Genomic DNA, 12,564 nt, shown 5'->3' on the forward strand with positions numbered 1-12,564 from the left:
CCCCCCCCCCCCCCCCCCCCCCCCCCCCCCCCCCCCCCCCCCCCCCCCCCCCAAGAGAAGCCACAAAAAAAAGCATGTGGTTTGTTGCCTGTGAAGCTCAAGGGAGTGAATGCAGGCTTCATGGCGCGAAACCCGACAAGAGCAACGCCCCGGGTATGGATTTACGTGTCAGTCAGGCCCATGCGCTTTGAGCCTGGGATGTATTTCGAATTTTCAGAATTCAGTTTTCAGTTTTCAGTTTTCAGACTCAGACTCAGACTCAGACTTGAGTCCATGTAGCCCAAAAAAGCGTGCAGATGGTTATGCATTTCGTGGACCGTTGTGAGTGGCTGCATCCGTGTAAACGCATTCTACCGCTGCTAGCTACATGCTGTAGCGCTACTATACTCGCACAGACACTCACTCGTCTTACAAGGGAACACAGGGTAATCAATCATATGCTGATGATGAATAGGCTCGCCAGGATTGGGCCTACGAGTACACCGGCCACGCGATGCAGGGCGAAAACATGCAAGGGAAAGGCCGCTCTAGCTTTGCCACATCAGAGCAACAGATGACGATATAGAAGAAAACTGGCGCCATCAGATTTCGGGAGGGGCAAAAGAAAGAAGAAGAAGAAAAGAATGCAAGGGAAAGGGCCGGAGCCGGGCTCAGAAAGCAGGGCCACGGAAGTTGGGAAAGAATGCGGAGTGACAGTTGGTTTAGTCAAGGGCAAACTGGAACCTCTTTTTTTTTTTTTTTTTTTTTTTTTTTTTTTTTTTTTTTTTTTTTTTTTTTTTTTTTTTGGAAATGGATGGGGCCCCCGGTTTTTGGGTGATGGACGGGCTTCTCCGTGGTCCGGCGACAAAGAATACGAATCAGGACAAGGGCTGCTGTGTCTCTTTCTGCGCGTGTGAGGCTTTGATAGGTAATAGGGACGTGTAATGGGAAATCGGGGTACCAATCGATGAGCGCGTACTCGTAAGGAGCAGACGCGAAGATGGGATTACTGTAGAATACGTAGCTGACCTGACCTAGGAGAAGGGGGAGGGAAAAATCCCGAACTCCCGGGATCAGGGTGGTAAGCGTGGGAGAGAGTGCAGATATAAAGTGATGACAAGTTGAAAAAAAAAACAGAAAGCCAAGACAATGGTCATACGGCGGATGCTGCAAGGGTTGTCAAGTTCAAGTTTAAACAAGAGGCTGTGAGTAGAAGAGACACATGAAAGCGAAGATACCAAACAAAACACTTGAAAAGAGAACCCAATCCTGTAACTCTCCCAGCATACTGTAGCGATCGTCAAAAAATGCTTCGGATAACAGGCGTCCCGAACAAGAAAAGGGAAAATTGATCACTCCAATGGATTCTTAGCCAGCCGAGGGATCCTTGACTAGAGGAGTAAGCCGGTGGAGCCGCGCAGTCGGGTTTAAGATGAAGTGCGGCGCTCGGACCACGCAATCAGGATTGAAGGGGAAAAAGAAAAAAAAAAAAAAAAAACTCTTCTAGAATGGCGCTAGAAGGCTAGAAGCCCAAGGAGGGTCCCTTCAAGATTGTCTTGTCTTGTCGCATTCCAGGCATCAGCCACAGAAAAAGAAAAAGAAAAAAAGAGGACAACGAACTGTACAGTGAAGATGGGATCAACAGAGCAGAAGGGGAAGCAGACACGTATATGTCGGTATATGTAGAGTAGAAAGAGGGGAATATAGTTGTAGTAAACATGTGTATCAAAGGACAACTGCACGTAGATGGTATGTTATGTGGTATAACAGACAGCAAGTCTCCTTGATCTGTTCGGCACGTGCCGGGCTGCCTGGAATGGGCTGAGCTGGCTGGCTGGCTGGCTGGCTGGCCCTCTCTCTTAGTCCGTTGGGCTGTCCGGTCGCTACGACCGCGACTTGCGCCTAACCAAGAGCAAACAAGCAAATCACAGAATAAGGGCGCGGGATATTAAAATCGAACTAGTAGGGCTGTTCGTCTCCCGCGAATCTGCGTCCCAACGGTGAGGCTGGCTGGGCGGGTAGCACTGCCGTGATTCGGAGATGCGGCTCATCCACTGTCTCTCCGGTCTCTGACTCTGTCTCTGTCTCACTCTGGCCCTTTTTTTCTTTCTTTCTTTTTTTTCGCGCGACTTTTTCCGTGGCACTCGCTGACGTAGGAAAAGAAAAAAAAGGGTCAAAGGGCCCATGGACAATTGTCCGTCTGTCCCTTGCAAAAAAGACATCGGGGGTGGCTGGAGTTGGACAGTGCGACAGCTACACGTTGATTTCCTGACAGGGGCGCTGGTCGGTATTGTTGGGTGTTCTTTTTTTTTTTTTGTCTTGCCTGATTGGCTTCTTGCCCTCTCTTTTCTGGCTTCCTGCCCGTCAGCTTTCATCATCCTAGCAAACAACGTGCTCTGCTGATCGCGGGTCCTTGGGCAAACAGTCAGAGCATCACCATGACACGCGCTGGGGAGGGATCAGCCTCCGATGCCCTCGTGCTTGTTGGGCCGGGCTCTCCTATGTCACGCTCATGTGTCCTAACAAGCTACCGTAATACGGTACCCGCGAAAATCCCTGTCTCGCCATTCATCCCCGAGCACGGAGGGCACGGCTGTCTGACGCGAAGCTCCTATTCCTGTGCTCGTAGCGTGTATGGATTAGTGCTGTGCTCGTACATGTACGGATAGGTAGTACCAGACCGTATACGGTCGTACGTACCGTACTCACGGGCCTCAGGCCTTCGGACTCTAGAATCAAAGTGCAGATGGAAGCGAGACCGAGCTCCCCGAGCGCCCTGGCTCCAGGGCTTGCGCGTTTCATCGTCTCCACGATTCGGCTCTAAAGATAGGTAACATGAGTGAAGCTGGCTGTCCGTGCTACGGGCCTCCGCCTCCGTACCGAACGGACAAGCCGTCGACTCGATCCATCGTTCGATGGCCCTTCCGGCTCTTTTCGGAGCCCACGAGTCAACCAGCCGCCAGAAACTGCGCCTTTGACGTACGAGTACTCGTACCCGTACTCTATAGTTTCTCACTCTTTTGTTCTCTTGCTTCTTTCTCTTTTTTTCCCTTTTCGAGACAATGCGCGATCCCTGGTGTACGAGTACCCTGTTTGGCTTCGTCCTTGTGCTTTGCCGAGCCCATCTTCTCTCCCCCGTCTCCTCTCTTATTCCTCAAACATGATCCCCTGCAGTTTGCTGCGAGCTGAAAGACTGCAGATCCACAAACCTCAGTGCCCTGGTTGTCGCCATAATGACCGCGGCCTAGTCGAAATCCCATCATCTCCACCCTGGGCTGCGCTGCCCCTGCAAAACTGGGCTGCAAGCTGGACAAGAGCGAGGAAGCTTGGGCAGGCATTTCCAGGGATTGTCCTTACCTGTATGTAGGAGCATACGAGTACCTGGACTTGGAAGTCCCAAATGCAGGAGACCGGCTTTCCAGTTGGCGTTGTCGTTGGTAGTTTGTAGTGCATGTCAGCGGCTGATTTTCCATCGTTCCGTTTCCACGGACATTGCCATCATCGGGCCGGCCGAGATCCGTCTAATACGGAACGCGGCAAGCCCAGCGGGCGGCTGAGTACGCGTGCAATATTGACCAAGACTCGAGGCATCTTCCTTCTTTGTCCCTTGATGTCTGTCTGGCCTCCCCTCCCCTCTGTCGTCCTCAAGCAGGTACTCGGACAGTACTCGTACTTGTACTTGTACATGCTCTCGTACCGGGTCTCTTTTCATCTCTCCACAAAACGACCAATCACGACACTTGCTAGCGGCGTGCTTGCATGGCCTAGCGCATGTGCCTGTTTTGGATGATGCGAATACAGTAGATTGCCGCGACCGCGGAAAAAGCAAACCGCGCGATACAGCATGTATTCGTACAGGGAGATGCTCCTTGTGCAGCAATAACAGCTCGCGGCATTACCCGGGAAAGAGGGATAAAAGGAACATACATGGCCCTGCCCGGGAAAAAAGAAAAGAAAAAAGGAAATTCATCAGTGCGGCCCAGGAAAGGGCGCAGGGAACACTGAGCGATACGGAGAATATTATTTGCTGTGCGGCGCATGGGGCAGCACAGTGCGAGCGCAATCTGTTGCTCTGCTCTGCGTGGTGCAGCACACACGAGCTGGGATTGCCTTCCAGCCGAGGGGATTTCCGTTTTCTTTGCCGTTGGGGTCGTTTCTCTCGTCTCATTTACTGTATATTCTTTTCCTTTTCTTCTTTTCTTTTTTGAATGCGTTGCCTAGTTCCGGAGTACTGTAAGCGGTCTGGTGTCAACATCTAGCACGCATGTACTCGTACACATTGGATGTTAATGTCTCAGGCAACATGAAGCTCTGTCGGCTTGTGGTTGGCTGCATGCTCACCGGGTGGAGCAGCCGCAGCCAGTGCAAGTGAGTGCAAGGACCAGGACTCTTCCAAGCCCCCCCTCGCCAGAAAATTCGTTGCAGCCTTCTTTTTCTTCATGGAAGACTTCCATGGCTTGAGTCAATCTGGGCTCGTACATTAGTGGTCCGTCTGGCACGCTGCACCTGCATGCATGCACCAGCACCTCCGCACTGGCAGCGCGGCTCGGCCACTCAGCGCTCGCCGATGTGCGCTTTGCATCACTGGCAACAGCTCAGAAGCTGCCTCATCCTGGGCAACTGGAGCTACCCTGGCCCGACCTACGTGTTCGAGTTGCTGGTGGTGGTGGTACTGGTACTTGCGCCGGGCAGGGAGGGGATCCCAAGGACGTGCGACTCTGTGCACTCGAGGGTTCCCAACGCTCCAACGCTGCCATTGCTCGTAGCTGCTCGTAAGACGTGTACTTGTAGGGCTGCTCACCGGGGACGGCAAGTACATGTACATTTGATTGATTTGATGGCCAACGAGCACGGGCGGCTTACTTGCAGTGACGCGACTGACAGCTTGGATGGATGGAGAGTTTCCATCCAACAGAACCTAACCTGAACCTGACCTTGCATGTGAGTGAGTGCGAGGACGGCACTCACCCGGCATGTACGAGCATGTACATACATGACTTGTCGCCCGTTGAACTGATTGGATCACGACATGGGATGGTAGCATACCTGCCTGTACTAATCCATTTGATGTACGTGTACAGTACCGGACGGGACAGGACAGGACAGGCACAGACAGATAGATGCAGCACCGCATTAGGCACATGTAGGGAGTTCGAGTACAAGGTAATATTACGGGTGCAAGTGAGAGTGTGAGCGAGAGTGCGAGTACATGTACAGTACCAGCAGAGACGGGAGATATGGGTACAACCCAAGGGTACAGGTACTGACTGGGCTGGGAACAAAGCTGCACTGCACGGAATAGGGCTCGGCACCCGACCTGGCCTTATATCGATGCCTTTCCTCCTGTTCCCTCCCGTCCCCATTGGCGTTGCCCTGATTACCCGCCTCAACTCATCGCCAGCATCACCAGCATCAGCATCCGCGGCTGTCAAGCCATGGCGTCGTCGAGCAGCTTCCCTTGCCCATGATCCTCGCCTGCCTCGACCGAGCCTCGCTTCTCTTCACTCCTCCTTACCTCGACTGCCTCTGCCCTACATCGACGTTGCCTTGCGGATTTTGTCTCAAGCTCTCTTGCCTACCTGGCCACTGACCTAACCTAAGCTACTATCCTTGACTCTGTTTTGCGCCGTCTCGTCTTACGCTGCCACCCCCTCGCTCCAAAAAGCGAATCCAGATCCAAAAGCAGACGAGACCCAACGCCCTCCCTCGCCCTCAGTCGCAGCGCGCGTGTTGGCGCTTTGAACCATTGCCAACTCGCTTCGCCCTTGGCTCGCCTGCCACTCGCAAACTCGATCCGTCTTCGCTTGTGCCAATTGTTGCTCTGCTCTGCCTCTTGTCGCTCTGCTGCCCTCGCGCCGATCCTTCTCGCACGGCTGACGTCTTGCCCCTCCGCCAGACTCGACACTAGCAGCCCAAGCCTGCATCTTGCGCCCCCCCAGTCGTGCCCAGAATCTTTCCGGCGACCAGAACGTCCACCCAAGGCCTTGCAGGGCGAGACACGAACTAGAAGCGCCGCTAGACGCTCGCTGCTCTCCACTGCTGCGTCCGCTAGGCCCAGCGCTCTACTGTAGCAGCCCGCACGCACCGAAGCCCAGCGACCACAGCAGCCACATCCCGCCACCGCGCACCATCTGACTCCCCCGGGCTTCAGTGCCATCCCCCCCCCAAGGCCCCGAAAGAGGCCCTAGAGGGCACCTAAAGCACCCAAACGACCCCCCCCCTCTGGACCCGCCCGCGTGCGCCAAGCGTCTAAGACTCAAGAGCCACCCTTCTTGTGCGACTCCAGAAGTCGCCTTCGACTCTTCTCTGCTTGTTCCGCGAGCTGCGGCTGCGTCTTGCGTCCTTGGACCAACTACCGTCCACTCTACTTTTCCTTTGCTTCAAGACTTGTCCCAAAACCTGCCCGGACACACACTTGGCTGTTGTGTGTGCCTGCAGGGAGCACCCTCTCTTGTTTTCTCGATTTCTTCCCTTTTCTTCCCTTTAAACCCCATTTGATCCTATCCTCTTGTCGTCGCCGGAATCAACTCAACTCGACGGATTGCTCCTCATTCCGCGCCGCCGCCGCCATTGACTTTCTTCGACTCGTTCCTTATCCTCCTTTGCCAATTTTTCTGGGCGCTTCCTCTGAGCAAGTGTCCCGCAAACATCGTCGCCTCGGCCGCCCTGTCGCATCACCCATCACAACAACGCTTTCCTTTTGATTCTTCTCCCCTTCGAAACCCGCGCGCGCCCGAAGACGCACCAAGCTCTAGCCTCACTCTCCTAACTTCTTCTTTGGCGTCAATTCTTCCCGTGTGCGGCCTTTGACTCGCTACTCGCTCCGCGCTCCTGCTTGACGCTGGCTCAACAAAGGTCCAAAACTCCGAGACACCCTCAGCTCGAATTGTCCAGTCGCCTTGTGCCTCCCATATAGCCTTGCGCGCGGTAATCCTTGCCCGTGTGGCCAACGTGCTCCAGTCGCGAGACTGGTAGCCTTCCGTTGCCCACCATGGATAGTCTCACTTGCCATGTCATTTACGTCAATCGCACCGTTGGAGAGGCCCGGCTGCTGCGCGCCGTACCTGACGATTCCGCGGCCTCGCCGACAGGCGCTACCCCCGATTGGCGGCGCGATCGCGTTCGACAACTCGTCCAGCCTCTCCTCGACACTTTTGGTGACGGTTTGTTTTTTCTCTTCCTTGTCTCCCTCCCTCGGCCACCCGTCGCTCCTTGCTGACTCACGGTACCGCACATATAGTTCATGTCTGTGCCACCGGCGCCGCCTGCATGGACAAGTTGATGCAGCTTCACGAAGCCGGGTCCATGATGGACATGACACCAACCATGGTTCTTCTAGACACGCCCCATGATGAATGGATACCCGAGTCCTATTCCCTTCCCAACTCTTCCTCTACCGACCCCAACCTGGTCAACCGCGACGCCGAGATTCACACACCCGACGAGAACCTCTACGGCCTCACGCTCCTCCAGAGGCTCATCACCGAGGCCCACCTGCGAAGCATTTCCAAGCTCGTCGTCCCCATCCCTATCATCAGCTATCCAGAGACTCGCGAACAAATGACCGACGGCACGACCGAGCCCTTGCCGGCTCAACCCGTCAGTCGTAAGCTCATAAGGAGGTGCTTGGACCTTGGCGCCGTCGACGTGATAATCAGCCCCCTGGGCCCCAAATGTATCGCAACGCTGGAAATATGCGCTTATAAGGCCCATAGGGACGCCGCTAGGGACCAGCAGGCAATGATGGAGATTACAAAGGGCCGCAAGCGATCGTGGGTTGGCGTCAACGAGCAGAAGCCCTTTGCCTACCTCCGAGAGGCAATGGTCTCTGGCCTCATGAAGGGAATCTGCCGTCTCTCTTCCGAAGACGACAACTTCACCGGTGCCCACATTGCCGTTTCGTCTGAGCGCCAGGCCATCATCGCCGAGGCCGTCGGGCGTTGGCATTTCGATGCCCACGAATTCTCCGATGACGAGCTGTTGGTGGCTGCGATGCAGATGTTTAAGCATGCCCTGACTTCACCGGAACTCGAGGGGTGGCGGATACCAGCAGGTGAGTGTGCGCGAGTGAGCCCGTCTTTCTCCGGCGGTGCTAAGACAATAAGCAACCCCCCTCCTCCTTGACAATGCATGCATCCGTTCGGCCGCTGGAATTGATCCTGACCAATAATCTCAGACCAGCTCATTAGCTTCCTTGTCGCATGCCGCGCTGCATACAATAGCTTCGTTCCCTACCATAATTTTCGTCACGTGGTGGACGTTCTTCAAGCAACCTTCAATTTCCTCGTCCACATTGGCGCGTTCCCTCCGTACCCGACATGGTCTCAGCCGAGATTCAAGGCGCCCAAGTCGCCAATCGCCTCGCTCGTCAGCCCCTACGAAGCACTGACCCTCCTCATCACGGCCATTGGCCATGACGTGGGCCACCCCGGAGTCAACAATGGCTTTCTCACCACCTTGAACGCCCCGCTAGCGCAGCTGTACAATGACCGATCTGTCCTAGAGTCGTTCCATTGCGCTGCCTTTTCGCAGATCCTTCGCAGGTATTGGCCCGCGGTATTCGAAGACAGGAAGATGCGCGGCTTGATGATTAGCTCCATCTTGGCCACAGACATGGGCCTCCATTTCGACTACATGAAGAAGATGGCGACGCTCAAGGAAAATTTCAAGTCTGACAGCAATCCTGCAAATTGGAATGGGCGCCAACTTGAAGATGCCAAGGTTCTCGCATGTTCGCTCCTTATTAAGTGCGCAGACATTAGCAACGTGGTATGTACTGTAATAAAATGGGGGGAAGAGAGGAGAAGAGGAAAAGCCCACCCAAAGGAGTCCATCCATACGACATTTTTCTCCCTCTCACACATCGTGGTCTTTAGAACCATATATTGAGCATTGCTGACTCCTTCATAGGCACGCCGTCAATCAACAGCACTGAAATGGATGCATATGCTCTCGGAGGAGTTTTCAAGACAAGCCTCAATGGAGGACGAACTCGAGATCAAGTCGTCTTTGATGTCCCCCCCGAAAAAGGACATTTTGTCCCTCTCCAACGCCCAGCTTGGGTTCATGAACATGTTCGCCATACCACTGTTCCAAGGCGTGGCTGAAATAATGCCAGGCATGGAATACACCGTCAAGGAGCTCCACACCAACAAGAAATTCTTTGAAGAAAAGGTGAAGGAGGAACAGGCCAAGGCGGCGGAAGCGGCCAGTGACAAGGTCCGGCACCGGCGAACGAGAAGCTTTCCGATCGAAAATGACAGCGAAATGAAGAGCGTCGAGATTTCGCCCGCACCGAGTCCCTCGACGGCCAAGTCTGGCCACGACCCCCACACCCCTGTCGAACATCCGGATGTCAACGGCATGGCCTTTGGGGTCCCTTCGTCTTTTGACGCCGCGGATGGGGATCCTTTCACCTGCCACCGGCCAGACGAGTCTATAGAAGGCAAGTTGCTATCGACAAAACAGCGGACGAGCGAGACCACCGAAGGCAGTTTATCCGCTGGTTATCCCGCGGACTGGGCTTCGCAGGCAGCGAGTACGGCCACCGGCAAGATGACTCTGTCACCCAGCACGCAGGGCACCAGCATCGTCAGCAACGAATCTGGAGAGCGAACCCTCGGCGTCCCTGCGTTTAACATGTCGCCTCTCAGCCTCAAGGGAACCCCAACGTCACCACGCCGGGAACGAGAACGAGAAATGGCGCAAGGAGACGAGGATCCACACCTCGGAGGCAGCATAGGCAGAGCCGAAGGCAAGGCACTTAAGAAACGGCCAAGCAGGTTTCGAATGAAGGACTTTCCCTTCTTTAAGAGAAGCAAGGGATCAAGTCCTCCATTCCCGACCGCTGACACGTCTGGTTGAAGGGCGTCAAGTTAGCATTTCTGCAACAGGCTGCGAGCAAACCAAAAGACACCGGAGAGACAACTTGCGACAAGGAAGCAATATACACCACTGCCACGCGGGACGAAACTCCCCGCGACGCGGCTACGATTATGGCCCTATGATTTACGAATGCGATTGTGCGAATAGCCCTTTTTATGCGGGTCACGGCCACGTTATGATGTGCCTTTTTCTTCACGGATCGCGGGAAATCATTCGGTCGGTTCATGGATGGCGTTGGATCCTACAAGTCGGTCACATCTTGCCACTTTGATGTTGCGCTATGATGCCTGCCGAACGGATTTGACGGGAAGACAGAATAATAGAAACACACAACAACAAAAAAAAAGTCCAGCATTGGGTTCCAGAATCCAGACGGAAAAAAACACGCACACACTTCTTTTTTTTTTTCATATATATAACCTGTATACCTAACACACTTATATACTTGGGAGGGAGGGGAACGGCGATAAGTATATACCCTTGGGACTAGGCAGCCTACTGAGGTCAGGATGTCGTGGGATTGACTCTTTCTTTTTATTTTCCTGTGTCACACTATTACACTCACTACCTTTCCTTTCTCCATCTTCTCCATCTCCTTCTTCTACTCCTTTTTCTCCATCTTCCTTTTTTTTTATCTCTTTGCGTTTTCTTCTCTTCTTTTGGGTTCAGGGCTTGCTATGGTGTACCAAGACATGTATGAACAGGAGAGGAGGATTAAGACAACCGGGGAGGGCGTTATTACGGTAGGATTGCATAGGACTCTAGAGAAAGGCTGCAAGGTTCGAGAGGGCAAATGGGTGAGCTCATGGTAGCAAAGACGAAGACACGGCATCGTGTCTGGACTCCCAGATGCACAGGCAACCATGTTTTGGTGCACAGCCCCGAGTTGAATACAGGTTACCCCGGCGAAAAGCGGGCATTTGAAGCTGATTCTGATTCTTGGCGATGGACAGCTCGATTGGCTTCGAGCGAAACAACGAAGTGATGCGGTCCTTGTCTTGTATGACTGCCCGGTTGCCGATCCAGTCTGGCCGGGAGGCATGTTTTGTTCATCTCCCTGCATATCGGGCATGTGGCCATTGTTGAAATAGATGATATCTAAAAGAGAAAAAAAAAACGAATTCATTCTTGCACTTATACCTACCTATGTGACCATGCGCGCATGAGAGATTGATTGGATGCCGTGGAGCATTGCAAATGGGTAAAGACGCGAGGATGCAGATGCAAATGCAGTGTTTTTGATCAACTGATTAGTCTCCGCATGGAGGAGAATATGGGTCTGTGAGGCATATGCCGAGGCACGAGCACGGCATATTCGTGCATCCGACATTGAACCAAGGGGGGAAGAGCGGGAGCTGGAGCTCTGATTCATGGGCCGTCCGGGGACTTGAGAATATCCTTGTTGACTATGCTTGTTGTGGTGTGTTTCCGAGCCAGATGGACGGCACGGCACATGCAGGTTTTTCTTTCGTCTTTGCTCGGAGGGGGGCTGGATCTGTGGTTTCCGGAAGAAGAGATGTCTGTCGCTTGATAACTGATATTATTTGACGGAGATTTAGATTCCAGTATGGGCATGTTAAGGTCTATCGTGTCCGATCCTTTTTTATATGACGAGGACAAGGTATAACTCGAGGGGCTGTTTTGATAAGATGACTCGCAAGGCAAGTTGATGCTCTCGAGTACAACAGTTTGATGTTGGGCACATGTCCTAACCATTACTCGCAACATGCAGCAAACGGGTAGCCGATCCAACAACCTGCTCGACTCCGCACCGGCTATGCGACAGCCGTAAACGCGCAGAGAGTTAGAATCATCCAAGCTGAAAAACCATTACCCAATTCGGAAAACAACACAGGAAGAATGAGGGGGAGAAGATGCCGCTACCTGGGCCGCTAGTCATGGCCTTGCCTTGCGCAAAGTAAACGCGGCGTCGGCCACCCGCGGAAAGCTACTTTGCCGTTTACCTTTGCATCATGTTCCCCGTCCTTATAACCTAGTAGTACCGTTACCGAGCAAAAGAGGAGAAAAACAACAAAAAAATCCTGGAAAAAGTTGGCTGGGCGTTTTGGGGGGTTATAAAGCGGATCAAGGCCCGCTGCCCACAGTTTCCCGTCTTCAAACCCCTGGCGCGCGCGCGACTGATATTCTGACGTGGACTGTTTAACTTTATGGTTGTTTTCTAGATCAAGTTTCTCCACAACCTTTTTCTTTTCTTCTCCCTTGTTCAAAGGTTCTTGCGATTCGTTGTTGTGTTGTGGCTTGTTCTGTCGTGTGACTGTCAGTTCAAGCGAGTACACGGACTAAGTCGAATGACTTTAAACGAGACTCCAGCTGTGAAGCATACTTCATGACGCCGGTTTGAGCTGCAATTGGCAACCAAGGGCAAGGGAGATATACACTCCATCAAGAGAGCCGCAAAGCTTCATCAAGAGCGGTGCCCACCATTTCCGCTGCCGTTGTAACACGCGGATGAGTGATCCAGCGGCAGGGCGCATTGTTTGCTGCAAGTCTCACTTGTACGACTCTCTCTCTCTCTCGGGCTTCCCACCACGATCTCTCCACTATATGAACAACTATTAGGACGAACTTGAGAGAAGACCAAAACTAACACAAAAGGCAGACAAACTCACCAACTAATTCATCGTCCCTTTCTAAATTGAAAAAAAAAAAAAAAAAGACAACAACGACATCGCCCAAACC

General features: G+C 53.2%; 2 protein-coding genes across 2 annotated transcripts; both read left to right on the top strand.

Moving 5' to 3' along the window:
- Positions 1–4,243: 4,243 nt before the first annotated feature.
- Positions 4,244–4,755, top strand: Triagg1_4938 (uncharacterized protein; the record flags this gene model as incomplete). Its single annotated transcript, XM_062899396.1, has 2 exons — positions 4,244–4,347; positions 4,464–4,755. 2 exons carry the CDS (start codon positions 4,244–4,246, stop codon positions 4,753–4,755), a joined length of 396 nt encoding a protein of 131 aa, XP_062756119.1.
- A 2,215-nt stretch (positions 4,756–6,970) lies between these two features.
- Positions 6,971–9,843, top strand: Triagg1_4939 (uncharacterized protein; the record flags this gene model as incomplete). Its single annotated transcript, XM_062899398.1, has 4 exons — positions 6,971–7,142; positions 7,220–8,032; positions 8,156–8,748; positions 8,890–9,843. 4 exons carry the CDS (start codon positions 6,971–6,973, stop codon positions 9,841–9,843), a joined length of 2,532 nt encoding a protein of 843 aa, XP_062756120.1.
- Positions 9,844–12,564: the final 2,721 nt, after the last annotated feature.

The sequence above is a fragment of the Trichoderma aggressivum genome (assembly GCF_033847375.1).
Source record: "Trichoderma aggressivum f. europaeum strain CBS 100526 chromosome Unknown scaffold_016, whole genome shotgun sequence".
Lineage (NCBI taxonomy): Eukaryota > Fungi > Ascomycota > Sordariomycetes > Hypocreales > Hypocreaceae > Trichoderma > Trichoderma aggressivum.